The sequence below is a fragment of the Batrachochytrium dendrobatidis genome (genome assembly GCF_000203795.2).
Source record: "Batrachochytrium dendrobatidis JAM81 unplaced genomic scaffold BATDEscaffold_1, whole genome shotgun sequence".
NCBI lineage: Eukaryota > Fungi > Chytridiomycota > Chytridiomycetes > Rhizophydiales > Batrachochytrium > Batrachochytrium dendrobatidis.
The window spans coordinates 996,434-1,021,815 of NW_006281099.1; the positions used below are offsets into that span (position 1 = coordinate 996,434).

The window sequence follows — 25,382 nt, forward strand, 5'->3', positions numbered from 1 at the left end:
TAACAATCTTTCTCAAGCCTGTTTGTCCACAAGCACATCAGTTTCTTCATCTTCAGACTTGGAATTCAACCATCCTAATCCATAGCCTTTGAGACTAGACTCTTCAGCTTCTATTTCTTGATCCATGGTCCGAGTCATTCTCTCAAGGTCACGCTCGAGTTTATCCAAGAGCTCCTGAGCGGAATTGATGCCTCGATCAACTCGGTGTGTTAGACCGTCTGCCCACGAAGATACTTGTTTTGAATCAGCACCCGCATTGTACGGCGATTGTTTTTTAGGTTCACCTATTGGACCTGGAGCTATGCTGGAAGATTGGTCAGTGGAATCTGGACTTTCCGAGAGTGTTTTGCTCTGCTGACTGGATGGAGGATAAATCGGCATTGCCATCGAAAAGAGTACTGTGCACATCAACGAAAACAAAGTAAGCTTCATTGCAATTTTGATTTGTATAAAGTAGCCGACTTGAAGTAATTTGCAATATTTATAAAGGAATGCTTGATAGACCAACACAGTACTCTTGTGGCTACCCAGTCAGCAACCCTTGTGTCGGTCAGGATGATAGCCCTTTTATGCCATCAGAATACTCGGCACAGTCAGGGTTATTCAGTATAACACTGCTTTAAACTCCCTAGGATCGTTTTATATCCGCATTCATGCAAAACGAACATTAAGGGTGTCAAAGTGTATGGATAGCCTCAATCACAACTCCCACCCAATATACTAAACAGCATTGTCCTCTAAACCTATTTGTTGTATTTTAATTTCATAAATACGTTTGCGTTTCTAATTTAAAAAACAGTGCTATTTAGTATGTTTGGTGGGAGTTGTGATTGAGACTAGCATAAACTGACACACTTTGTGTTTTGTTTTACATGAGTATAGAAAAGTGCTGGTTTCCGTAGCATTGGCTCATTACTGTCATTTATTCGACCTGCCAGATTCAGCGAGGTTTGGCTTGCCGCCCACTTGAAGCTTTTTAATAGTCTAAATACACAACATTTGAAACTGGCCATGCTTTAGTCAATTACTACCAGATTTGAAAGCACAGTATCTATTTATTATCCCTTAAAGACATTAATATCTATTTTATTTCAAGCATGCTTCTTCATGGTTAGGTGGGCTCAAAGTTGAGAGTTTGTTGAAGCAAATAATGCTTGTCAGATTAATCACCTAACCCTGCAGTTCAAAAATCAACAGCAGCTTGTCAATTACGCCAAGCTAATGCAATACAGAGGCCGCAGGTTGATTCAATAACCTAGACGTATCAGAGATTCGTTGCTGGATATTCAGTATGCGCTGAGAAATATCCAATCGTGCAGAGGATATAGGTGCTGCATCTGTGTTTATAGGTTCTACAAATAGAGGCTTGTGATGTTCAAGTTTGCGTTGATTTGGCACAGCTGGTTGTACATTTAGATCAGAAGCAAGCACATTTGATGGAATAACATCCAAGGTTTCTTGATGCTTAGTACGGCTATCTAGCAACGAATTAATCTGGTGTTGCATTGCTTCAATGCGTTGAACAAGTGTTTGAGTAATCTATATATTCAAAAATATTACATGGATGTAAATCAAAAGTTGAAAACAGTAATTGAAAATGCAATGCATCAACATACTTTTTCCAACTCGGTATTCTTGCTCGTCATGGTTTTCAGACTTGCAGTCATATCCTCAAACTCTTTTCTGGAAATTGGTGTTTCGCCTACTGTGGAGTGATCAAAAATGGCAGGGTTTTCTAGATGGCCCGCATCCGATGGCTTTGTTGGTGAGCCTGGCTCTTTCTCACTAGGACTGTCAGGAAACAAAATATCACGAGCACCTGCATCTCCGTCAATCCTACAACTATTTATATTTGCTTTAGGTGTATCAACCAATCTTTCACCAATAAATGTGCTTGGGTAGTCATCACGCTGACCCCATTCAAGTGGGTAGTACCGATACGAAGCCAAATGTTCATCCTGTGATATGGATTCGACAATTCGGAATTTCTTTGGTGAAAGGCGCATAGACCGAGTCTGGATATCCACTTGACTGGAGCTTGTAAAATTGGAATGATTAGTATCTGATCTGATGGGAGATTTCTGCGGAGATGTTTTTAAAATGGATCGAGGAGCAGCCGAGTGATTGCCATGGTTGTTTTTGGTAGGAGTATGCTGTGATTGACCAATTATAAAACTGTTTAATAGCTGCTGTGGTGGCATACCAGTAGAAGCAGTAGCTGTATTTTGAGTCGGAGGTTGCTCCAGTAAAATTGGAATAAGATCTGGATTTGGAGCTGGAGCGGGAGCAGGAGGTATTTGTGGCTCGTGAACAATACTTTCATCGTAAATGGCTTCCAACTCGGTATCGTGTCCATGTTCAAACACTCTATATTGGTTTAGTGAGATCGAATGGTTATCAACGGTTTGTGATATGTTGGATTGTGGTACTTGCGTATTTACAGCCTGATGTTGTTGAACGTATACATAATTAGGATGTGTTTGAGTTGGTGTGGGTTTCTTATTCAGAGAACCCATCGATCCATTTGTTGAAAAATGCAGAGTGTCGGCAGTCCAAACAGACGGAGACTCTTTTAGTCCAGAATGAGCAGATCCTAATGAGCTTGAAGCATGGTGAGATGAGAATGGTCGAGATGCATGGCAGTGTGAGTGCACTATCGGTTCAGGCACGGCCAAACTATGAGTGCTCTGGCCATTTGTAAAAAGACTACCGCCATGAACTGAGGATGCTTTAGATTGTCCATTTGAACGAGAGGTTCTTTTCAAAGAAACCACCAGCTCTCGACACATCCGACCCATGTCACATATAAAGATGAGCTTTCGTTCAGCAAAGCCCATGGCAAAAAACTGGTCCCGAGATATTGATGGTTTGTAATTGAATTCGTCACGGAGCAACGAATACACCGACTCCATGAATCTGGCATCCTTCTTGCCATATAGGTCAAACGACTGCTCTGCAAAGTATCTTGCCAAAATCCCCGAGTAATTCAAAAGTATGTGATGGATAATTGGTAGAAACACTGCTGGATCTCCTCTACTTGCACTAATTATATACATACTAGTGTTAGTTTACTGGCCAACTCACACACCAGTCAAAGCATATCAGCAATGTGTCCCTGTTATGCTTACCCAAAAAGGTCGACACTTGTACTATATTTAAGCAGCTTGAGTTCTGACTGGAACTTGAGCAAGTTATTTCTTAGATCCCCTGTTGCCATTCCAAAACAATAGACCAGATTATATTGCAGTATGTTCCAGCAAAATAGGTGGAAAATGCTAATTTGCAGTTGAAGACGAAAGGATAAAAATATTTATTTGCATTTCAAACCACTTTCATCATGTTTGAAGCTATTCCGACTGCATCAAACTACTGTTGCGGCCTTTCAAAACATGAATTCTCTGTAAAACTGCACAATTGGTTTGTGTTAATGCACAGAGTTTATAAGTAGAACGACAAAAATCATTTCAGAATAATACCAAACAAGTGGTATTGTCATATATTGAATCAAGCGAATTAGCAAGTTGAGCAAACTGGTCGTGCCAATAACTCGGATCGTTGACATGGTAAAAGAAACAAGCGATGGATATTCCTGCCATTCAAATTAGCAGGTGAAGCAATTTTTCATTCAATTTTTCATTCCCATATCCTGTCATCAGCCGCAATAAACTTTCTGTTAAATAGCAAGAGCCAATCAAGCCCAAAGCTTGTCTTCAATGTTCAAATTTCATGTTTGCTTTCGTCCATTTCATTTTCTAGATTTACATGCACATGCATGTCTGATACCAACAACGATCTAGGTTGATTTCTTCATTTTTCATTCTGAATGTATGGTTTTTATAAACCCATTCTTATTGTGCTCCAGCCTAGATCGTTTGTCAAAATAAATAGTGCACATGTTCCAAATCCAAAAGATGTTATATTTAGTTACTGCAGCAATTATATCGGTTTTTATGATGCGTATTGGCTGCATTTTTCTAGTCTCACCTCGGAATCTATAGGCATCGTGTACTTGTACTTGTTGCTAATAGTAAACCCTGATTGCGTAATACTATCGCACTTGAAATTATCCGACTTGAAGTTACTTATTGGTTTAGTAAACCTACATGTATGAAATTTGAATCATTGTGAGTCGAATGTATACAAAGGCATATCATTTGATATATTGTCAAAAAAGCCAAATATTTGTCATACTGATCGGATGTTTCGGTGGTAAAACGATTGCTAGTAGATTGAATGTTTCCTCCCATAAAAGGTCGGTTGTTTCGAATACTCCCAGTATCCTGCTTGGAACCAATACTTTCATTGAGTTTTTTCAATGTCATTGCATCCTTTATAGGAGACAATCGGCAATGCACATAGCTATTTAATCATTTAAAATAAAAATTCATATAAATAATAGAGTTTCATGATGAATCAAAAATAGACATTATTCGATTATTAGAAATATAATGAATTTACTTGGATGTGCTTTGGTCCGTTTCGTGCATCATCATCCACCGTGCTGGATCGGATTTTCTAATGTGGTCCTCGGAATTCTTGCTAATAATGCCTAAAGGATTAGTCTTGTAATCTAGAATGCGCGATCCAACTGATCGAGTAAACCCATTTGGATCCATTCGGTACTGTCCCATTTTTTCTGATTTTTGCCGCCACTGGTCTTGTTTTGTCTGCACATTCTGTATTAAATTCAAAAGTATCAGCAACTTGCTATATAACCATCAAGTAGAAACAAATACACTTACCGCAAATGGAGAATCTACCAAATGCCCAAATGCATGCAAATGGCCCACATCTGTTGTGAACGCGCTAGATGATTGAAGTATCCGAGATCGGTCAGCGCTGGGCTGATGTAGCACATGAGCAGATTCAGTAAACTTGCTTTTAGCTTCAGATTGATTTGTCAGATATTGCTGTTGTATTGAATGCATAATCAACAATATCGGTCAAGTTAGATGGTTGCAAATTAACATGGTCCAAATAATACGATTACAAATATTTTCAATTTCAAACTCTTGCCTGTCCTTGATCAGTGACATTATATTTTGGAAGGCGAGTAAATCCAGATTCAATTACGTCCTGTGCGATATACAACGGCTTTGACGATTTTTTAGTAGCATTTTGAGGTGAAATATACGACTGACCATGACTTGTCAAATGGGCTTCTTTGCTAAATCTTGAGTATTGATTCAAAGCATATTGATATGGGTTAGATACACATTGATTTTTCAACAAGGCCAAATGAATATAGACTAGATGTCAATCAAAGCACAATGATATATTTAAAGCCATTCCATTAAGCCATAGATCACTAGTATCATATTGCAAACAAGCATCAATTCACCAATTTAGGGAATCTAGCCAGCGAAAACACGTACTGATATTGAGTCTCATCTATAGCGGGATCGTACTCTACATAGCTAGAGCAATTTTTGGAAAATCCTGTTCCTGGTTTTATAATTTGCTTACGACCATGATTTTGAGTTGGTTGTGCTATATCTGTTGGTGAAAATGACGACTGAGCAGCATGTTTTTCGGGAGTTTTCAGATGTAGCGTGAATTTGGACTGATAGATTGGTAACCAGTTTACATATGTGGTGGATGACGTTGTCGAATATGGACTTCTAGAATCATGCGATGCTCCCGTTGATATATGAGCAAAAGTATCGTGACCCATTGCTCCCTTTATGCTTTCCTTGGTATATGTTTTATAGAGAACACAGGACAAATTAGATTGCAGAATAAAAAGTTTGAATGTTTGATGGATGCTGAAATACAACATTCTGAATGCATGTTTGAACAATGTATTCAGAATGTCATGAATACGATATTGATTTGTTCGTATAATGGCTCAAGGACGGATTTCATCTCGAGTCATTCAACCATCGATTCAATAGTCAGTAATGACCAGAGCCAATCCAGACAAGCAAACAGCTGATTACTCGCTATTGCTTGACAGTTCGATCTGAACTCAGCCAACACGAAGGGCTGAATCAGCATGACAACAATTGACATTTTAGATTTGACGAGTCAAACAAGTTGTTCAAAAAACAGCAAACTATTCGACGCTAACTCTATTCTACACTCTTTATGCTGACTGCTAGTGCTATCAAGACTGCTGCCGAGGCAAGTCTTTATACGCATTCAATTCATCGCATTCGTTTCCATGCCATTCTATCGCTGCTGCAACTTGGAAGCGATTCATACTTTCAAGACAATTATACTTGTTAAACCCGCTATATACTTGTACTAATCCTGAATCAATTGGCATTGCATTGGGCCATTTCTTGTTTATGATTCTGAATGGGCTTTTTAGACAGATAAGCTAACCCAGGAATATGAGGTATGCTTAATATTCAGACAATTGTGCCAAGTAGTCATTTGCATTCAAGGCTGCCTATCCATAATCATATAATTGGAATGAGTTGTTTTATAACAATGGCATGTGTTGTGACTGATGTATTACAGGTGATTGTTATTGGCGCTGGCATTGCTGGATCCGCTGCTGCTTATGCTCTTGGAACCGACGGCCGCAAAGTACTTCTCATAGGCAAGTGGAGTTCTTTTTGATATTTATTTCACTATAACATATTGATTATAAAAATGCCGACTCGAACCTTGAATTCAATTGCCATGCCTTGGCATACTTTAATGTCTAAATAGAGCGTGACTGGAAAGAACCGGATCGGATTGTTGGTGAACTGTTGCAGCCAGGAGGTGTTGATGCGCTGAAACAGCTGGGATTGCAAGGTAAAAAAGTACACTATCCTAAAAGACAAATATGCATCACCAGCTAACATGGCGGATTTGATTTGAATTGTTTAGAATGCATTGATGGTATTGATGGCATTGATTGCCATGGGTATGCTGTTATAAAGCCTAATGGAGAAAGTGTGCTTCTTCCATACCCTAAAGGTTCGCCTCCTGCTATTGGTCGCTCGCTTCATCATGGTAGACTCATTATGAATTTACGCAAGGCTGCCAGAACTGCCCCAAAGTATGCATCATTCGATATCTGTTGGTTGTAGTATCATGTCTCAATTCTAATTGTTTCTAATCAATCATTGAAAACTGTCTAGTGTGACGTGCATTGAAGGATCTGCTGTTGATCTCATCACAGATTCAAAGTCTGGCGATACTATTGGCGTTGTGGTCAATAGCAGAGCTAGTACAGAACCGTACATGTTTAAAGCTCCTTTGACCGTGGTTGCCGATGGGTGTTTTTCTAGGTTTCGAAAACAGTTTATTTCAACAGATGTAGTTACCAAATCTCATTTTGTTGGGTAAGAATGTATTCTTAAAGGCGTATACTGCTGAATGGTGTTGTATTAATAATTTATTTGATGAATTGGTAGATTTATCATCAAAGACTGTCCACTCCCGCACATGTATCACGGACATGTGATTCTTGCTAACCCAGCACCCATACTGATGTACCAAATTGGTACGCACGATACACGTATTTTGATAGATATTCCTGGCCAACTGCCGAGTATTGGAAATGGTGCAATGAAAAAATATATGTGTGATGTTGTTGGTCCGCAACTTCCTGATGTCATTCAGGTATGTATATTAGCTTGCTGGCTTCAAATGAGATGAATACTTAACAATTTTGATATGTTTAGCCATCTTTTTATGCTGCGCTCAAGACTGAAAGAATTAGATCTATGCCTAATGGATGGCTTCCTCCATCACGTAACAAATCAAAAGGGGTAGTCCTTGTTGGTGACGCCATCAACATGCGTCATCCTCTCACTGGAGGTGCATTTTGATTGTTATTTGATTATTTTTTGCTTCTAGACTGATAATTTATACCAACTATCAATGCTGTATATATTTTCATTTTACTAGGTGGCATGACGGTCGCGTTTGCAGATATTATACATTTGAGAGATGCACTCTGTCAAACAAACGATTTGACTCGAGTTGATACTGTATTGAAGCATATTGGACGTATACACTGGCAACGCAAGTATATGTCGTCTGTGGTCAATATTCTTGCCAATGCATTATATGAGCTATTTTCAGCAGGCAATGGTAAGCATAAACTGGTACAAATGCTCCGAGAATCTGAAGACTGATTGTTTTGGCATTATATACATTGCACAGATCCAATAATGAAGGAGCTTCAAGATGCTTGTTTTGCTTATTTCCAAATGGGTGGTCGATGCGCATCTACTCCTGTAGGTCTTTTGGCAGGGTAAGTGACATGCCATCTTTTTGAATATATGATATTGGCTGACGAATTAAATGGGTTAGATTGATTCACGAGCCATGGACATTAATTGGCCACTTTTTTGCTGTTGCGTTTTATGGCATGCTTAGAATGTGGATTCGTGGACCAATCTATATGTTTCCAGTCCATGTACTATACAGTTTTTTGGTGGTCTACAAGGCCTGCATTGTGATTTTCCCTTTAATCCTGGCAGAAATGAAGCCTTGATATCTATTTTCACAATCTAGTTTAAGCTTAATGGTTGCTGCATTGCTAATGCTTTACAAAAATTTAGACATTAGAGATTGCATCCATTTACAGCTGTTCCATTTACGTGAATACGGTTTTATGTTTTTCAAATCATCAAACTGCCAAGAATCTAATGGATAAAGAGATATTCCAATACAGAAAAGACAATCAAGCTTGTTTTACAACCACGAGTGACGAAATAAAGATCATTTATTTTTGATAAATCATCCGCTTATTCATCGACAGTCTGATTGAGAAGACCTATTTCAAAATACCCAATGAAAAGTCAGTAAAGCCAGCAGTGACTTGATGATTGAGCATTGCCAAGATCACGCAAACTTACCCTTGAAGTTAACTGTGGGAACGACTGTAACATATGTGTACAGCTTCTCCTTGGCATTCTCAGAGTCGTTACGCTTGCGGGAAAGACGAACACGGACTCTGTGGGGAACAGACTTGACACCGTTGGCCCAGATGTGCTTGTTCAGAGAGGGATCAACACGAACATCAGAAGTACCCATGGCTCTGGTGGCAAATGTCTTGATTGCCTTGATAGCCTTGGGTGCACGCTTCTTGAAGGTACTATTACATATTAGCAATGCAAGATTGGAGTTAGTACTAGATTGACTCTTCAAATGTAGCTCAAAAACTGGCTGAATTCAAGTCATGGTAATGCCCGAGACTGTATTTTTCAGCTCTCCTGCTTCACTTTATGCTGATTGAATAGCCATTGTTGCATGATATTCACCAATACAGTTGGTCTTGATCATAGCAAGATACTTACGCTCCAAAAACAAGCTTGTGGAGGTGGATAGTGTACTCGCGAGTCACAACCTATATAGTTATAAAGGGAATGAGTGGTGAGCAAGATGGTGCATGGCCAAGTGATCTCTACATGAAGAATGTTGGCAATCGCTACCTCATTGAGTGCGCTCTTTTTAGTGGTCTTTTGAGCCTTTTCCATTTGAAATAACTAGAATTGAATAGATGCCGAGTGTTAGCTGACATGCCTGTGGATGGATGGATAGTAATGGCATGCATGGATGGCATACAGGAGACATACCGTAAGCGTTGTGGTGCAAGACGAACTTGGGCTCGACTAAGTTTGAACTTTCAAACCCATATATGCACGTGATTTTATTTTATCACGTGATATGTTGGTTAAACAAGTCGCTGCTTACTGGTTTCCCTTTCTCCCAAGTCAACTTGCTGCTTTTTGCTTAAACCTTGCATTTGACCACGTTCTCGGGTGAGCATTGTTGTTCATCTATTGCATCCATCCATCTGCATGGTGATGCAGTCTTTAATACGGACATGCATTTATTCGACTGATTCATTGTTGCTAACATTTATTCGACAGAAATTCAAAAATGAAGGTCCTTGCAGCATATCTCCTCGCATCTCTCGCCGAATCTGGTGAGCCCAACAAGAAACAGATCACCAGCATTCTATCTTCTGTCGGTATTGAATCTGATGCCGATCGTGTTGACACTCTTATCAAGGAGCTGTCTGGTAAGACCATTGCCGAAGTAGTTGCTGAAGGTGCTACCAAGCTTGCCTCCATGCCTGCTGGTGGTGCTTCGGCCTGTGCTGCTCCTGCCGCTGCTGGTGGTGCCGCTTCATCTGCTGCTGCAGCTGTTGAGGAGAAGGAAGAAGCCAAAGAAGAATCTGATGATGTATGTAATTTTTGATGGCATATATCTTGATCTGGATTGCAGATACTCATTTTTATGATTTAGGACATGGGCTTCGGTCTCTTTGACTAAGTGTTGCGTATCCCTGAAATATCTTTCAATATATTCATTGGTACTATAAACTAGCAATTTGTTTTAATCTTTTGTATTGATGCCATATTTTTAATAAGCTCGGATTAATTTCTTGGTAGCAGCTTTTTATTGTTGCCAAGACCAGACACTGAGCAAAAGGAACGTTTAGACGAGTCCAGCACTTGACTCGTTAGAAATACTAGAATGCATCTCACATGGCTTTTGCCTGTGAATTGCATGTCTTGAAGTACGAGTGATTTTTACATTACAGTTGTATTCATCGTTGCCAAGTGTGCTGACTACAACTGCACCACTTGATTGTTCAAATAAATCCAGTTTCAGCATTTTCAATTGATTGTTGGTTGGGTAAATTGACACTACAGTCATCTAGTACAAGAATTTTATTTTCCTTTTTCAAGCAATTCTTTTGCCTCGTTGATTTTTGAGGCCAGGTATGGGCTGCCATTACGATCAGGATGATTTGATAGCATAATGGATCGGTGAGCCTGCTTTAGTTTGTCTTTTAATGGAGACTCTTTGACGCCCAGTAATAGTGCAGCTTCTCTGCGGGACATTTTGGGTTCGAATCCACCTCGTAAAAAAGGTTTTCCTGTTGCACTATGAATTGCATCACCTGCTAATGATGTGCCAGAGGTTGCCTTGAAAGCCCGGATAGCAGCCCGACCTACCAGTGCTGCTGCAGCAATTCCTGCACCTACAAGAACTGCCGTTGCCATATTATATGCTAATGTGCTGTGGAGTAGTAAGCAAAGTAAAATTATAGTTGAAGTTTTGGAAATTGGTTATTCGGGCTAATGTTTCAGGCATTTGCCATTCCTGTCGACACAACACACCAATCTCAGACTTGCTATATTGTGTCCTCTAACCTTTACATGACAATATTTCTCCTGATGATTGACATGTAAACAGCAGTTGCATTCTTGAGATATGCAATCCTTGTCGTCTCACTAGAACGTACCTGAATGTCAGGATACAACAAACATGGGCTGTCGAGTTTGATTAACAAAGCGGTCAAACCACATTCGGCGATTTAAATTGTACGGTCATACTAAATGAGCAGAAAGCAATAGCTGTTCAAGACTAACTTGATCGTGTGTACCATACGATGGACGGCTGTGTTACCAAAAGCTGTCAATATCCAATAAGCACAACGAATCCTAACTTTTGCTTATTTCAAAGCAAAATAGGGACAATCACTGCAGAATAATACAGATATTCGACTTTTCATGAATAGGGATGTGAATCACCCTAAACTTGAACATCAGGGTTGACTGTATTTTAACCCTAACGTTGCAGTGAAATTTAGGGCTAGGTAAAAGCTAAAAACCTGACCCTACTTGATCACAACACCGTGATTAAGCGAACTGATCAATAATCCAAGAAAAAGTGTTGTGTAAATGTGGATTTAAACCTTAGGGCGACTGATGGCCGCAATCAAGCCAATGAGTAACACAAACCCTGCTATATAAATATAGTATTATCTCCATCCACCACTGACTGTTACGTAGTTCTAATCCGAACCAATACATCTAAATATTTTGCAGCTAACTGCACCATAAGATCCCATTATTCAATAAGCTTTCAGCCATCTCAATTTTATCATCAATAACCTGACACTATGCAATTATTGGTATTCTCATTTGCCGCACTTCTTGCAACCTCCCATGTAGTTGCGACACAGAGTCAGCAGTCGCAAGACTGCTCCGATTCAACCTCAACTAGTGCTGCGTGCGAGTCCAGTCGTTCTTTGAGCAATCTTCGACTAGAAATTGAAGCTCAAGGAAAGATTCGATCTTTAATTGAAGACCATGATGAAGAACTTGGCCAAATTAGATATTACTTTATGGAAAAGCAGCATACGCTTAACGAGGCTGACGAGAGGTACAGACATACTATGGTCGATGCCAAAAACTCAAACTTACCACCTTACATGAAGCTTCGGGCAAATCAGAGGTTCGAGGCTGCGACAGTTGCCTGTAGGAAAGCAAAACACGATTATGAAAATGCCAGGAAAAGTCTTATGCATGCACAAGACTACAAGAGTCTCTTGAAACGGCTTCAAACTCGGCCTGGAGCCAACTATAAACAATTCACCACCTATTTGCATAATATCTGGAGTGATATGAGAAACGCCAAACACGAATATATGCAAGCAAAGGAAGACATGGAGAGAGATCGAAGGGACGCGGTACACTATCATGGTTCAAAAATACACTTGTACAAAGCGTATCGGTCATCCCTTGGAATCTTTCAAGAAAAGAAACAGCGCTTTGCCAACCTTAAAGCAAAGTTTGAAGACTTTGCAATCAGGAATCGTGGGCAATACGAGCATTTTGTCTTTAGTAGACTTCAGAAAAAGTCGGAGGATAACCCTGAATTTCCAGATTCTAGCTCCAAGTGCGTCGGAGTCTGGATTTCTGGTTTTAGACCCAGGCTTACTGAACAGAGTTTCACCTCCACCAAAGATGATTCTCAAGATGCCGATCCTATTTCTGAGCCTGTCGAACAGAGTTCTATTCCTGCTGAAGATGATTCCCAAGATGCTGATTCTGAGCCTGAGTCTGTCGACCAGAGTCATAAAAAGCCTGTGATCTACAAAACCACTACTACCACCACCACCGCTGGAGATCATACCAAAGGTGTTGATCCTATGTCTGAGCCTGTCGAACAGAGTTCTATTCCTGCTGAAGATGATTCCCAAGATGCTGATTCTGAGCCTGAGTCTGTCGACCAGAGTCATAAAAAGCCTGTGATCTACAAAACCACTACTACCACCACCACCGCTGGAGATCATACCAAAGGTGTTGATCCTATGTCTGAGCCTGTTGAGCAGAGTCCTATTCCTGTTGAAGATGATATTCAAGATACTGAGCCTGTCTCTGAAGATGATCTTGAAGATGCTAATTCTGAACCTATCGAACAGAGTCCTATTCCTGCTGATGATATTCAAGATGCTGATTCTGACTCTGTCTCTGAAGATGATCTTGAAGATGCTAATTCTAAGCCTATCGAACAGAGTCCTGCTCCTGCTGATGATATTCAAGATGCTGATCCCAAGCCCAGCCCTGCTGAACAGAGTCCTATTCCTGCTGATGATATTCAAGATGCTGATCCCAAGCCCGAGCCTGTTAAACAGGGTCGTAGAAGGCCTGTGATTGTCATGATTAGTACTACTACTACTACCAACACTGGAAGTTATATCAAAGATGCTGATGCCAAGCGCAAGTTTGTCGAACAGAGCTCTACCGCCACTAAAGGCGATCTCCAAGGTGCTGATTCCAAGCCCGAACCTGCGTCATGATTACTACCAGATGAGGTTTTTCGAGCTAGGTTAAATTTGAATATCCTAAAATTTTAAAAGGTGATTCCAAAGATACTGTGTCACAAGGTTATAGAGCCTGCCTCTAATCCTGCTGAACGTAGTGTATACAGAATTAGTCTAGTCTTGGTGATGTTTTACATGCAGAATCGAATAAACCTTTTTCAGTGTAATTGATAAATGAGCCTTTGAAAATAAGAGTTTTTTGGTTTGTAAAGCTGCATAATTGGTTTAGATTAGCGTAGACTATAAATGCAGCGCCAGAGATCGTGTTAGAACCAGATCAGATGAGCGATTTATATTTAACCGAATAGACTAGCAGATGTGTCAACAAGTCGGATTGTCGCCGTGATACAGCAACGAGCGATCCATGATCCTGCTATTCGAATCAACAATCTGCCAGTATTTACAAAAGGACACCAAGAATGGCAATTGCTGACAATTTCTCATTTATCCTTTCATTCTCATACCCTCTGTCCAATTGAAATGGCTGAATTGACAGGATGCAGCAAGCATTAGCTGTGCCTACACTATTCAATTCAGCCATTTCATTGTACTGGGAAAAATAGGAGCACGTATTTAATGACCAAGAGTCTATCTCTGTATCTGAATTGTCAATCTATTGTACTCGAATTACAATCATGAGAGTTGATTCATACTCCTGATACCCATGTTGAATGTTTGATCAAAATAGATTGCTTTAAGCACATGTAGCAGTATACAAGCAAGATTTGGAAATGGTAGGATTGATGGGCAGTGCAGTAATTGATTGGATGACAAAGCCAAAAACTATTCTGGCCGTTGAATCCAACTTTTGTTTTCGCATCAACGATTTCTTCCATTTCATCCAACTATTCTATCTGATCATGACCTCTGAATTCATCCTCCTCGGCATTGAGAACCCTTTGCTTGATATCTCTGCGGTTGTCAAGCCTGAGCTGCTGAAAAAGTACAATTTGAAGCCTAATGATGCCATCCTTGCTGCTGATGAGCACAAACCGCTATACGCCGAGATGATCAAAGATTACCCTGTGCAATATATTGCTGGAGGTGCTGCTCAAAACACTCTCCGTGGTGCTCAATGGCTACTGCCTGAGAAATCTACCGTCTACTTTGGCTCCGTTGGAAAAGACCACGAAGCCGAAGTGCTTGCCAAGATGGCTGCCAAGGACGGTCTACGCACAGAATACCATATATCTGACCTTCCCACTGGAAAATGCGCTGTCCTGATCACTGGCATTCAACGCACTCTGGTCACTGATCTTCTTGCTGCCAATGACTACAAGATCGCCCATCTTGAGAAGCCAGAGGCCTGGTCACTGGTTGAGGCTGCCAAATTTTTCTACATTGGTGGTTACTTCCTCACCGTATCTCCTCCCGCTGCGATGAAGATTGCTAATCATGCTATTGCTACCAACAAGGTGCTAGCTCTTAACTTGTCTGCTCCATTTATTCCTCAGTTTTTCACTCAGCCCCTTGATGATTTGATCAAGTGCGCTGATGTTGTTTTTGGTAAGAATTGGATCTACAAAAGATAAATGATAATGATGAATGCATTGTATTTTTTGGCATATTGACAGTGATATACTCGGTTGTCAGAATCCGATCAGCCCATTGCACGAAAACTTGTATTCCAATGATTGGTTTAAATCTGACTCTATGCAATCATGTTCCTTTATTAGGTAACGAGGCTGAAGCAGAGGCTCTTTCTACTGCCTACAATTTTGGTACCACCGATCTGGCTGAAATCGCACTCAAAGTCGCAGCCCTTCCCAAGACAAATACTTCACGTCCTCGTCTTGTAGTATTTACTCATGGTGCCAAACCCACCGTTTCCGCCCACAACGGTGCTATCAAGACCTACCCCATCATTCCTATTGATGTCAAGGATATCGTCGACACCAACGGTGCCGGAGATGCTTTCTGCGGTGGATTCCTTTCCCAGTTTGTTCAAGGACGTTCTGTTGATGAAGCTGTTGCCGCTGGTCACTATGTTGCTAATGTGGTTATCCAGCGTTCCGGCCCAACTTACCCATCCCATGCCCATACTTTTAAATTTTCTGCTTAATTATTCAACTCACGTTTTAGCGAATTGGTTTGCATGCACTCTTCAAGGATCCGAGTTTTTTGAAAGGAATCCATGTCGAGAGCAAGATCTGGCTGCTTACCTATTCAGTACAAATAAATGATGTATACGCAATTCTTTATATATTTCTTCCAAAAACAGGTGCATTTTCTGACGGCACTCTAAATACGATTGTCATCGGAAAATGGATCAAACTCTGATAAAACAGCCTTTTGGTCCTGCGAATAGCGCCGCGAGCTAGAAATGAGAGTCGGTTTGTTGGTGTCCGCGAATGCATGTGGGCGACTTTGAGAAGGATTTGCATGGAGTGCAGGCAGTTGATGATGGGTCTGATCGGATGAAGCAGCGAATGGATTATGTGCACTCGAACTTGCTGATACAGCTGGAGGTAGACCAGAAGTATACGAAAATCGATCGGTAGAAGATACACCCTTGAAGGCAGAGTATGGATCAATGCGTTGATCAGGAGTGGCGGCTGCACCATTCCTCCCATTTCCATCACCCATCCTTTCCGATGGAGTAAACGACATTCCCGAGTTCGATGGGTTGCGAGGCGGTAGATATGGGGGTTGAGAAGATAAACGAGTAGGTTGACCATATGCTTGATCAATAGGAGTTCCAGAAAACCCAGACTGTAGCGTATCGGCATTCTCAATCAATACATTGGCAGCAGCTTCTACATTCCATTTGGATTTATCCAACGCATGGCGAATCTTGCCTTCATCTGTAAATCCAAGACCAGCAAGCTGCAGCACAGCTTGTTGCTGGTCCAGTTCCAGTACTGGGAATATAAAGGAGGGACCAGAAGAAACGCTTTCATTATTATGAACAGCAGAATTCGGGAGATGGTGTTGGCGGATTTGTCCAGGCAAGTTACGATATGTATCAGCTAATGGACGATTGTCTGCACTTGTAGTGTCAGCATAAACTTCACCATTTGTGATGAGCTCAATGGCGTCGTTGATGCGGCCATGAGCCATGTGTAAGGCCTGCTGATTGACTTTAGAGTCAGAAAATCCCATGGACTTGAGCACTCGCAGCTGCCCAGCAAAGTCTTCATTTTCTGCCATGGTCTGTTCAACCTTGACTATTTCATGATAAACTTTGGTTCTGTGAAATTGCATTCAGCAGATCCACGTGACACAAATTGTAAATGCGAATTGTTATTGCTATTGCAGTTTGAACAATGACCGACTCTGTGGGGAGTGATGGTCATGAAGCATCCAGAAGAGGTCGTTCTAGAAAGACCGCCGTTGAAACTGCTCCAGAAGCCTCCAAGTCAAAGACTGCTCGCTCTCGCAAGATAGATACTGCTGCTGAACCGACCGAAGCTGAGCCATCTACCAAGAAACCTCGCAAGGCAACTGCCATTGCCAAAGTCAAAGCTGTTGGTCATGCAGGAAATGCCAGAACTACCAGAAGCGCCAAACCAAAAGTTGAATTGGTTTCTACAGCTACTAAATCTAACAAGGCTGCATCCGCATCTGAAACCGTTGCTCCTCTAGCTGATCATGACTTGACTGTTGCTAATAGTGGAGGGTTTATCACCATTGAGCATGCCATTAGCTGCTCAACATACAAGGGAAAAGGATCGGCACTTGGAAAGGCTCTCAAGGCTGCTTTCCCTAAAAGCACTATCGAAATCAATCCTGTGAAACCTCGGGCTGCTTCATTCGACATTCGTGTGAAAAAGTCTCCTTCTGATGGTAGTTGACAATCTTCAAGTGTCTTGATGGGTTATCTTGTAATGACATATCTGGCTGCACTTTAACACTTTTGTATTTAGATTGGACAACCGTTTGGAATGGCCATAGTATGGGCCCACCACGCAATCTCAAGTTTATAGATGTCGAAAAAGCCGTTGATCTCGTAACCTGCTATTTTGACGGTCAAACTGCAGAAAGCTAAAGTACTCACTACACCTTCTACAGCCGTATTCATGCAAAATGGAACACTGTACTTATCTTGCGACGATTTTTATTTTGCTTTGGAAATAAACAATGCTTAAATATTTGGTTTCCTATTACAGATTGACTACCTGTTCAAAAACACAACGTTGTCCAGTGAATCCATAATCATTTCATGAGATTGGCCGTCTATTGTATTCTAAAACTTTATTTAGTGTTACATTTTACGTGAATACAGTTGTAGATCCATCTCTAAACTTCCATATCCTGATTAGTACCATCGAACCCATCATGGACATTCAGACGCCGGCTTAATCGCATCTAGATGCAGCTCATATTCGCATTCGCTGTTTCTTCCACTCTTTCAAACATCCTTCCCAATATGCAACATCTGGGTAGTGTCCAACATATTTATAAGCTCTGATGACTTCATCCATGGTCGTGCTATGAATATCTGTAATAGGCGGGTTAATCCTCGCACAATCCAAATACATATTCAATTTTTCAATAGCACGATCCATCAGCTCATCATTGCTTTTACTTCCATTGGCAGAGTGGTACACTTTTTTGGCAGCAAGCACAATCAGCCGATTCAAAACCTTTTGTGAAGGTTTAAACTGCATGTGCACAGGATGTTTATCACCAGTCTTGCTGGTAATGTAGATCTGTCGCGGCAAGTTTATCGCATGCTTGAAAACCCAATGTAAAGCAATATGGCGATTATACTTTTCCAGGACAAGCATCAGATTATTAATCAGTGCTGCGTGACAACAAAGACTCCATGATGACTGAAGCAACCAACGCATGGAATGAACTAGAGTAAACAAAAGTCTCTTGTCAGTTTTAGCAAGCTGAGATATACCGTGAATGGCTTGAATGGACGGTGGCGGCATGTCCTCCACTTTGTAAAAGTGCACTCGATAAATACTAATAATAGCATCGATATTTCTATGCTTGCACGCACTCAATATATCTGCAGAGTATTGAAAAGCATTCATGAGTGATTTCAATCTTTTGCTAGGCTCATTGGGTGTGGCTGCCAAACATAGATCCTGTAATGGATCCAGTACCGTCTTTGTGGCGTATAACCACTCAGCTTCAGCCTCTTCAATATGACATAAAGCAGATGTATCCATGTTACAAGATAATGATGATGAAATCCGTGATCGAGCCAACTTTGTCCATACAGATACATCGTAAAGGTGTCCTGCGCTAATACAAAACTCGCTCATTTGAAGAATCTGATCTGTGCCAAATAAAACTCCATCATGTTCAAAATTTTCAAGGCACGATACAGCCGCTTTTGCACCACGACTCAGCTGCATGGCTTGCAGATATACTAGTGCCGTATTGAGCTTATCAGCATTTGGTTTGGACTGAACGCGGCTGTCAGTGCTGTTTAGAGTTGTAGAGACAGAAGTTGGTGGACTCAGCGTAGCAATACGTGACAAAATTTTTGCTTTGGAATGACCTTGATCAATCATCAATCCAAAAAGCCTCGCAAGCCAGTTTCGACTGAGATATATTCCGTGCGTGCGATACATTTTTAATGCCCATTGTAAACCCGATTCTGCATCCTCAAACTTGATGAATGATGTCGTGATTGATGTCATGCACTCGGCACTCAGCGGCTTGATTTGCTCTGGTATATTTTCGGCAACTTTGTTGACAAAATCAAGATATGCATTGTGACTAGACATAAATGGTAGAACTAGATCGAGATAATCAACTGAAATGCGAATTCCAATGGAATGAGTAATGTCATACAGTTCGGAAATGAAATACGCGTTGCGCAGCTTGTAGAACATGTGGAGCAGTGTATGGGCATGATCAAGAGAAGGCTTGTAAAGTGGATACTTTTGTGCATCTTGAAAAAGTAGCATGGCTTTCATGGCTTTCATTTCTGTGAGTTTATAAATACTCTTGCGTGGCTGTAGAGTGTGGTTGATTTCCCAAAGATTATTGTAAAAGGATTTATCATGATCGGCTCGGTCCATGGAGTCATCGTATCTTGCTACATCTAAAGTGTGATGCTCGGTGTTTTCGTCAGCATTGTGTGTATCATTTGCATCAAGCTTGGTATTTCGAGCAACGTCACGATTCAACAAAAAATCCATAACTTGGATATACAATTCAGGTGGAAAGCTCAATCCAAGCATATGTATCCTTCTTCGTAATTTGATCACCTGCTGCCAATTGTATTGATCTTTAGTCAGCAAATGCTGAATTTCGTTAACCAATGCAAACGCCTCGCCTTTTTTTCTAAAATGATTAAATGTGGTATGTGAGCATCGCTCCTCGTTTGGATTAAACATGTCTTGATATTTTTGAAACTCGCTATAGTCCATAGTCATATACTTTGTTTGCATTACGGTCACAATGAATACATTGCTGATTTTAAGGTATTTAGAAGAGAAAACCTTCCGAATCCAAATCTCGGCCAAATCAAAAAGTCCTAGCTGATTACAAACAGATATGAGTTTGGTGTAGATATGGATGCCCACTTGCTGGTGGGATTTACGCATGTCATTAATGATGTTGCGCGCTTCTGAAAGTCTACCTTCGCGACACAAACCCAAAACCAACAGTTCGTTGGCTTTTCGGTCCAGCTCTACTTCCAGTTCCTTCATACTTGAGCGCACCTTCAATGCTTCAACAATATTACCCCTTTTAAGCCACATGTAAATTAGCGAGGTGAATGCTTGAGGAGGAGGAGTGCGACCTGAAGCAACAATCTGTCCAAACCACATCATGGCAGCCTGTGCTAGCCCCAAAGTGCAGCTGCGATTCAACAACCAAACAAAAATATCGGGATCTGCTTCGCAAAGTTTATCGTGCTGGGTCAAGACATCAATCCATTTTGCAGCGTGATCAATCTTGTGAGAAGTAAGGTAAGCATCAGACATGTGGTAATAGATGCGCCACGGAATATCTTTTGGGGAAATGCCAATCGTGCGGAGTTGGTCAAACCATTTGCGAGCGTTTGAATGAGATGAATATACCGAGTTTGACAGAGCACTGCTAATAATCATAGCCTCGATGATTTCCAGATCAATATTTGATCTTATTGTCTGTGGACTAGTAGTATTTTGAGTGGTGGTATCAGCCATGGCGATTTCTCTGGGTTGGACAGAGAGAAGCGGGAGAGTATTCAACAAGCCGATGCGTTTCAGTGCAAGATCATAGTCACCATTGCGCGCATACAAAATAGCGACCGTACGCAAGGACGAGTAAGTTTTGGTAGGATATCCATTGAGATCCATTAACCGGATAACCTGCTTAACCTGCTGAATTCTTTTTTTGATAGGCATCCCACCTTTTGATAGCATATATAGCAGTTGATCGAATCGGTGTAGAGGCCAGTTTGCCAGTTGTAGTGGAGTAGCAGCTTCGAATGTTTTCCACGCCTCACCAGGACTCAAGTTGGGTAAAGGAACAGTGCAAGTTCCAGAAGGTAATGAATCCCACATCCCACGAGTTGAGGTTAATTTTATCACATTAGCAGATGAATCAGTGATTGGATTGATGGATAGATTAGTAGATGGTTGAAGTAGCGGTGGATTGCTGTTCAGAGTATCAGTAGAATAGTTAGAGACGTTAGAAATCAAAGCAAAGAATAATATACAATTAGAGTCGAGTTTTTTAATAGTGGGTTTATATGCAGAACAACTATACAAGACACATGCATGGTGCAATGCGATTTTTGACATTTACTGAGCAAGTTGGATTCAAGATTCGCAACCAAGTGATCGGATAACAATTCAAATGAACGTCTTCGCTCATTTGCTATATGAGCCATTATCACTGGCAAAAACAGTTAGCATTGCTGGTGAAAGTCAATGAACCTGTCGGGCCGAGCGTCGAGTGATTCTGAAGCGCATCAACCATCATTACCGACTCGCACTGAAACAACCGGATATACACCACCTGCTACTAACATCCATCATGAATCCATATCCTATTTATCTACTCCATTGCTTCCTCCATTAGAACCAATATCTCCACTTTTGTGTCCTATTGTTTCCATTCCTCAATCGAATAAATCTACCATTGCTACCACAGACAATAATCTTAATATATACGAATGCCATATTAAATCCACTATATCGCATAAACCAGAATCAGCAGTAGTTCCTCAATCACTTCAAAGATCCTTTTCTGAACCATTGATTGATACGCACATCACTTCATCTTCAGTCTCTGTTGCCTCGATGGATTCATATCAAGCATCATTGCCCACCACTGTAGCACATGTCAGTCACTCTTCTAATATAAATACATACCCAATGCTTAGATCACTTTCCGTATCTCCTTACTCTCCACCATTCATCACACCGTTGAGAACCACTTCAAGCAGTACTAGTCTACATACATTTCCCATCCCATTCACTGCTTCGCCATTAAACATACCAGATCAGTCTCTAATGCTACAGCATCCCAATCAGGCTTTACCCGAGTCACTACAATCCCTTTTAGAAGTGGGTACTCGAATGGTCAAATATCCCAACAAGGCATCGTCTCGTCCAGAACTTCGTTTGATTCGCGTCGATTCCATGCCAATGCGTATCACTTGGGAGTCGAAAAAAAAGACCGAGTCTACAGGTATCTCGCTTATACATTGTAGCTTGATGCTCATGGGCATTTTGTCTTAAAGCTGAGCAGTCTAACTCCAGTATTGGCTCTGTTGTATGGTAGTGGACTTTGATTCAATTCTAGAGATTCGGATGGGTCAGAATACCAAAGCATTTGATATCCACGGAAAGCACCCGGATATGGACGAAAGAGCATTTAGCATCATTTACATGTCAAAGGGAAAATACAAATTTCTTAATTTAATTGCCCCTTCGCCCGAGATATGTGCTCTTTGGGTTACCGGACTTCATATTCGCATGACCCAGTTTGGTCATGAAAATGGTAGTGATGCATCGATTGCTCACTTGACAGACATGTCGCAGTGGTTAAAGACACTCTGGTACGAGGCAGATGTGTCTGGACTTGGTCAACTCAATGTAGATCAGATTACCGCACTGATGGAGCGTCTTAACTTTCGTCTTTCCAAATCGGAAATTAAAAGTACATTTAGAGCCAACATTCTTCGCACAGGAACAATCACTTTTGATGCATTTGAAAAACTGTACAACATTCTTCGGTTTCGACCGGATATCGCCGAAATCTTTTTTCAAATTGCATTGCTGCATCCGTCACATATCACCTTGGAAGAGTTTAGGCAGTTTCTTATTAATGTTCAAAAGGTTGACTGGAGTGCAGAACGGTGCTCCGAAACGTACGACAAATTCAAATCGCCAATATCGGGTGTAATGGACATTAATCATTTTTCTGCCTTTTTGATTTCAGCAAGAAATTCTGTATTGAAAAAGTCTCATCAAGCTGTTTTTCAGGACATGAACAGACCACTGACTGACTATTTCATCAACACTTCTCACAATACGCAAGTATATGGCTTGATATTCGATATAACGACAGTTTATATTGAGTGCATTTTGATTGTAGGATATAATGCTTACCGCAACCGTTTTATTTTTGTTGTAAAATATCGCATCTAGGTACTTACTAGGAGATCAGCTCACTGGAGAGAGTTCAGTTGAAGGGTACATTCGTGCTCTACAACGGGGATGTCGCTGTATTGAGTGTAGGTTTTTTACTGATCGAGTTTGGCCTATTTTGGTGTTTTCACAAACTATACATGATCAACTCAACTGTATGATCATTTTAACCATTACGTAGTGGATTGTTGGGATGGTCCGTCTGGGCAGCCGCTGATCTATCATGGCCGTACTTTTACGTCGAGACTCTTGTTCAAAGATGCCATCGAGGCAATAGCTAAATACGCGTTTGTCACATCTTCATATCCTCTAATCCTTTCTCTTGAAATCCATTGTGCTGCAGAGCAACAACAAGTAATGGTAAAAATCCTTCAAAATACGTTTGGCAGCTCGTTGCTACTGGCACCTGTTAGAAACGACTCTGTGTTACCCTCACCCATTGAATTGATTCGTAAAATAATTATCAAGGTAGATTTGTCCTTTGAATTTGCATCAATCAATGTCTTATGAGCGACTGATTTTGTTATTTAATTAGGGGAAAACGGGGAAAACAGATCAAGACAACGACGACACGTATGATCAAACCGATGATGAAACAATAGACACTAGTGGAGGTAGATTTGTCATTTCTAGTCTGTAGCCATTATCATTTTTACTTTTGATCTACCTTTTCTAACATGCTGAATTAGGCTCATCTTCCATAGTCAACACTCCGCTAATGAGTTCCAACCCTGGATCTGGCCTTTCACACACTGCTAGTGTTTCATCATCTTCAAATATAATTGTTTCTAATATACCCATGAGTTCAACCTCTACACTACCACCTCAGAATCAATCTAGTCAAGAATCCAATACACTTTTGCTTAATTCCAAAGACACCAGCAATGTTACAAAAACCAAACCTAAAGTCATCATTACCAAAGCATTGGAAGCATTGATCATCTACTGCAAGGGTGTGAGTCTTCATTCAGTTACTTTACCACAAAGTAAGCATTGCGTTTGACTTGTACTTTGATTTAAAAATTGTTTTAATCATTCATGTCTGAATTTATGACTAATTCTAATGTCAATAGATCCGTTAAAGTTTGACTGTATGTATTCATTTAGTGAGCGAACAGCAAACGCTTTATTACAGAAACAACGTGATAGACTCGTGCATATAAACCAATCACACCTATCAAGAGTCTATCCATCTGTCATCCGTATCACATCATCCAACATGGATCCAGTGCCATTGTGGAAATGTGGGACGCATATGGTTGCATTGAATTTCCAGACATTTGATCGAGCAATGCACCTAAACAGTGCATTGTTTGATGTGAATGGACGCTGTGGGTATGTGCTTAAACCTCAATATCTCTTAAAAGGCGGCTCTATTTCGACGAGTACAGATAAAGCTGTGGTTATCAATGAAAGAGAAAAGTACAAGACTGATTTTACACGACCAGTTCAGTTGGATATTACTATTATATCTGCGCAGCAGCGACCCAAATCAAACGATGCCATCGCGACAGATAGTATCAGTTTGGTGGTTGAGATTGAAGTGATTGGTGGAGGAACTTTGTTTGGTACAACAGGATCTGGTGTGCTAGATGCTGATCCAACAACCAAATTCCGCACATCTCCTGTAAAATCCAAACTGTTTAATCTAGTATGGAAGCAACGTGCTTCGTTTCTGATTCTCGACCCGTCATTTACGTTTATCAAGTTTGCTGTATTGGATGCAGATACAAAGATATCAAAGTGTATTGGCATGTACTGTATTTTTCTATCCAGTTTAGAAAAAGGTAAGCGAATGCAAGTCTATTTGATATCTTCAAAAGCTGGGTTATTCATTTATTATAAATAGGCTATAGACACATTCCGCTAAACAATATGCAAGGCGAGCGATTAAGATTTTCGACACTTTTTGTATATGTGGATATCCAACCAGTCGGACATTGAACATCCTAAACTGTTTATCTTACAGTCGTATTTGCACACAATGAAACCATTTGTATTTATCTTGAAGTTCTATTTTGTTTTGGAGTAGATTGATGCGCACAATCAAACTATAGTTTGAACTGAAGTTGTTCTTTTTTGGTATAGCCAACATTGCATGATCGACAAGTTTGATTGTTCTAATAGTACAATAAAATTATGTACAAACCCTTTTTTGCTGTATCCTAATTTGATGTAAATGATTGTTTATGTATCTCGGCATCTTTATTGGTTCATTTTACGTGAATACAGCGGTAAATAAACAAGTGTTATAAGAG

General features: G+C 40.6%; 13 protein-coding genes across 13 annotated transcripts; 6 read left to right on the top strand and 7 right to left on the bottom strand.

Moving 5' to 3' along the window:
• Positions 1 to 12: 12 nt before the first annotated feature.
• Positions 13 to 432, bottom strand: BATDEDRAFT_21464 (uncharacterized protein; the record flags this gene model as incomplete). Its single annotated transcript, XM_006675232.1, has 1 exon — positions 13 to 432. The coding sequence occupies one exon, from the start codon at positions 430 to 432 to the stop codon at positions 13 to 15; it is 420 nt and encodes a 139-aa protein (XP_006675295.1).
• A 786-nt stretch (positions 433 to 1,218) lies between these two features.
• BATDEDRAFT_85549 (uncharacterized protein) lies at positions 1,219 to 3,217 on the bottom strand (the record flags this gene model as incomplete). The annotated part of the gene is made up of 3 exons (XM_006676205.1): positions 1,219 to 1,539; positions 1,617 to 3,042; positions 3,129 to 3,217. The coding sequence occupies 3 exons, from the start codon at positions 3,215 to 3,217 to the stop codon at positions 1,219 to 1,221; spliced, it is 1,836 nt and encodes a 611-aa protein (XP_006676268.1).
• Positions 3,218 to 3,581: 364 nt separating this feature from the next.
• Positions 3,582 to 5,693, bottom strand: BATDEDRAFT_33976 (uncharacterized protein). The gene is made up of 7 exons (XM_006675648.1): positions 5,376 to 5,693; positions 5,017 to 5,173; positions 4,743 to 4,910; positions 4,459 to 4,676; positions 4,192 to 4,359; positions 3,985 to 4,099; positions 3,582 to 3,863 (listed from the first exon to the last, which is right to left on the bottom strand). Exons 1-7 carry the CDS (start codon positions 5,672 to 5,674, stop codon positions 3,849 to 3,851), a joined length of 1,140 nt encoding a protein of 379 aa, XP_006675711.1. The 5' UTR covers positions 5,675 to 5,693; the 3' UTR covers positions 3,582 to 3,848.
• A 350-nt stretch (positions 5,694 to 6,043) lies between these two features.
• On the top strand, positions 6,044 to 8,453 carry BATDEDRAFT_15336 (squalene monooxygenase). The gene is made up of 11 exons (XM_006675048.1): positions 6,044 to 6,123; positions 6,314 to 6,340; positions 6,466 to 6,547; positions 6,661 to 6,747; positions 6,823 to 6,994; positions 7,077 to 7,280; positions 7,353 to 7,560; positions 7,623 to 7,758; positions 7,849 to 8,034; positions 8,107 to 8,197; positions 8,257 to 8,453. Exons 1-11 carry the CDS (start codon positions 6,088 to 6,090, stop codon positions 8,438 to 8,440), a joined length of 1,413 nt encoding a protein of 470 aa, XP_006675111.1. The 5' UTR covers positions 6,044 to 6,087; the 3' UTR covers positions 8,441 to 8,453.
• Positions 8,454 to 8,642: 189 nt separating this feature from the next.
• On the bottom strand, positions 8,643 to 9,435 carry BATDEDRAFT_15341 (uncharacterized protein). Its single transcript, XM_006675049.1, has 4 exons — positions 9,381 to 9,435; positions 9,246 to 9,295; positions 8,805 to 9,043; positions 8,643 to 8,722 (listed from the first exon to the last, which is right to left on the bottom strand). Exons 1-4 carry the CDS (start codon positions 9,423 to 9,425, stop codon positions 8,694 to 8,696), a joined length of 363 nt encoding a protein of 120 aa, XP_006675112.1. The 5' UTR covers positions 9,426 to 9,435; the 3' UTR covers positions 8,643 to 8,693.
• Positions 9,436 to 9,831: 396 nt separating this feature from the next.
• Positions 9,832 to 10,578, top strand: BATDEDRAFT_84629 (uncharacterized protein; the record flags this gene model as incomplete). Its single annotated transcript, XM_006675917.1, has 2 exons — positions 9,832 to 10,137; positions 10,201 to 10,578. 2 exons carry the CDS (start codon positions 9,832 to 9,834, stop codon positions 10,225 to 10,227), a joined length of 333 nt encoding a protein of 110 aa, XP_006675980.1. The 3' UTR covers positions 10,228 to 10,578.
• A 50-nt stretch (positions 10,579 to 10,628) lies between these two features.
• BATDEDRAFT_8120 (uncharacterized protein) lies at positions 10,629 to 10,964 on the bottom strand (the record flags this gene model as incomplete). Its single annotated transcript, XM_006674908.1, has 1 exon — positions 10,629 to 10,964. The coding sequence occupies one exon, from the start codon at positions 10,962 to 10,964 to the stop codon at positions 10,629 to 10,631; it is 336 nt and encodes a 111-aa protein (XP_006674971.1).
• A 902-nt stretch (positions 10,965 to 11,866) lies between these two features.
• Positions 11,867 to 13,549, top strand: BATDEDRAFT_85753 (uncharacterized protein; the record flags this gene model as incomplete). The annotated part of the gene is made up of 1 exon (XM_006675918.1): positions 11,867 to 13,549. The coding sequence occupies one exon, from the start codon at positions 11,867 to 11,869 to the stop codon at positions 13,547 to 13,549; it is 1,683 nt and encodes a 560-aa protein (XP_006675981.1).
• Positions 13,550 to 14,413: 864 nt separating this feature from the next.
• BATDEDRAFT_36383 (adenosine kinase) lies at positions 14,414 to 15,770 on the top strand. Its single transcript, XM_006675781.1, has 2 exons — positions 14,414 to 15,079; positions 15,250 to 15,770. Exons 1-2 carry the CDS (start codon positions 14,434 to 14,436, stop codon positions 15,633 to 15,635), a joined length of 1,032 nt encoding a protein of 343 aa, XP_006675844.1. The 5' UTR covers positions 14,414 to 14,433; the 3' UTR covers positions 15,636 to 15,770.
• BATDEDRAFT_36384 (uncharacterized protein) lies at positions 15,762 to 16,719 on the bottom strand. The gene has a single exon (XM_006675782.1). The coding sequence runs from the start codon at positions 16,673 to 16,675 to the stop codon at positions 15,815 to 15,817; it is 861 nt and encodes a 286-aa protein (XP_006675845.1). The 5' UTR covers positions 16,676 to 16,719; the 3' UTR covers positions 15,762 to 15,814.
• A 120-nt stretch (positions 16,720 to 16,839) lies between these two features.
• Positions 16,840 to 17,675, top strand: BATDEDRAFT_84631 (uncharacterized protein; the record flags this gene model as incomplete). The annotated part of the gene is made up of 2 exons (XM_006675919.1): positions 16,840 to 17,359; positions 17,440 to 17,675. The coding sequence occupies 2 exons, from the start codon at positions 16,840 to 16,842 to the stop codon at positions 17,559 to 17,561; spliced, it is 642 nt and encodes a 213-aa protein (XP_006675982.1). The 3' UTR covers positions 17,562 to 17,675.
• Positions 17,676 to 17,892: 217 nt separating this feature from the next.
• BATDEDRAFT_85546 (uncharacterized protein) lies at positions 17,893 to 21,030 on the bottom strand (the record flags this gene model as incomplete). Its single annotated transcript, XM_006676206.1, has 1 exon — positions 17,893 to 21,030. One exon carries the CDS (start codon positions 21,028 to 21,030, stop codon positions 17,893 to 17,895), a length of 3,138 nt encoding a protein of 1,045 aa, XP_006676269.1.
• Positions 21,031 to 21,399: 369 nt separating this feature from the next.
• BATDEDRAFT_85754 (phosphatidylinositol phospholipase C) lies at positions 21,400 to 25,068 on the top strand (the record flags this gene model as incomplete). Its single annotated transcript, XM_006675920.1, has 8 exons — positions 21,400 to 22,162; positions 22,277 to 22,844; positions 23,125 to 23,210; positions 23,306 to 23,592; positions 23,660 to 23,738; positions 23,814 to 24,110; positions 24,198 to 24,911; positions 24,974 to 25,068. 8 exons carry the CDS (start codon positions 21,400 to 21,402, stop codon positions 25,066 to 25,068), a joined length of 2,889 nt encoding a protein of 962 aa, XP_006675983.1.
• Positions 25,069 to 25,382: the final 314 nt, after the last annotated feature.